Consider the following 1,098-nt stretch of genomic DNA (forward strand, 5'->3'; position numbering starts at 1 on the left):
TTTTTTTAATAGAAAGTAGAACAAACAGAGGAGTGAGCAATTTCTTGACACCCCTATTAGCCACGAAAATAAACCGACCTGTATTTCGCCGTAGATAATCTAGAATTCCCTTGGCGTCCGCACCAGCACTCTTCATGTCGGCAATTTGCCGGAGCACTTGGGGATCTTTAATGCGGCGGTTTTCAGCATAATACTGGTATAGCCGCTCACTCCTCAAATGGTTATGCGACCCATGCCATGTTGCATGCACTTTCCACTCGTTATCTGCATTCCGAGTAACAACTCCATTGACTTGGGCCGTACAACCAAGGTATCGTATGATTCTGCGTTGTCTTTTTCCTTTTTGAGTAGCACGCTTTTTAATTCCATGTGTACACATTAGCGTGTAGGAATACTTATCAAAGCTGTCGACTAGAATGATACGCGGATCGTTTTCGAGTACTCCTTTGGACGTGAGCTTTTTGTTGCGCGTATCAGATCGATATGAAGAGCGACGCGGGAGCAATTGGTAGGTAGATCCGCAGTGTGCGTCGACGGCACTGAAAAAATCTCCCCAACTGTCAAACCACGACTGAAATCCGCGCATGAAAGCTCCTTCTTCGGTTACAAGGATACAAGAAGATTCTAACTCCACAATTGCAGCATTTTCAGCATCACCATTATTGCTAAGCGCATACTCGCGTGTAGTTTCGACATCAGATTGCCTGGGTTGAGCACTGAGCTGACTTGAAATACCAGACGTCGTACTAATTTGCGAAGTACATGCAGAAAATGGAGGGTGAATACCCCGTTTACCACTATCAAGATACTCCATAATGTCCGAAAGCTCGCGCTCGTAGGAATTGTCGCTGTCATTTCCACCTGCCATCATTCCAGGCATCTCAGAGCTGGTGCCACACGGTATGTTAATGTCACCCGACACCTTTAGCTCTTTTGATGCACCAATTCAGTCGTTGGGCATTAACTGTAATGGGTGTCCATTACATAAGTAGGTAGATTTACATAAGTAGGCAGTTTGAACATAAAAGTAGGTACTTCAGCACGCGGGTAGCTCGTGCTGTGTTGTCACTCCCTGATTGGCTGAAATTCAGGTATTCA

The 1,098-nt window shown here is 45.4% G+C and overlaps 1 protein-coding gene across 1 annotated transcript in view; it reads right to left on the reverse strand.

Annotated features, from left to right (window-relative positions):
• PPTG_24290 (hypothetical protein) overlaps window positions 1-880 on the reverse strand; it is a gene marked incomplete at both ends in the record, with an annotated part of 1,918 nt that extends 1,038 nt beyond the window's left edge. Inside the window, one exon of the mRNA XM_008916127.1 lies at window positions 79-880. Within this exon, the coding sequence (XP_008914375.1) occupies window positions 79-880 (802 nt within the window). The remainder of the gene's footprint in view (window positions 1-78) is intronic.
• Between the last annotated feature and the right edge of the window lie 218 nt (window positions 881-1,098).

This window comes from Phytophthora parasitica, assembly GCF_000247585.1.
Source record: "Phytophthora parasitica INRA-310 unplaced genomic scaffold supercont2.79, whole genome shotgun sequence".
Taxonomy (NCBI): domain Eukaryota; phylum Oomycota; class Peronosporomycetes; order Peronosporales; family Peronosporaceae; genus Phytophthora; species Phytophthora nicotianae.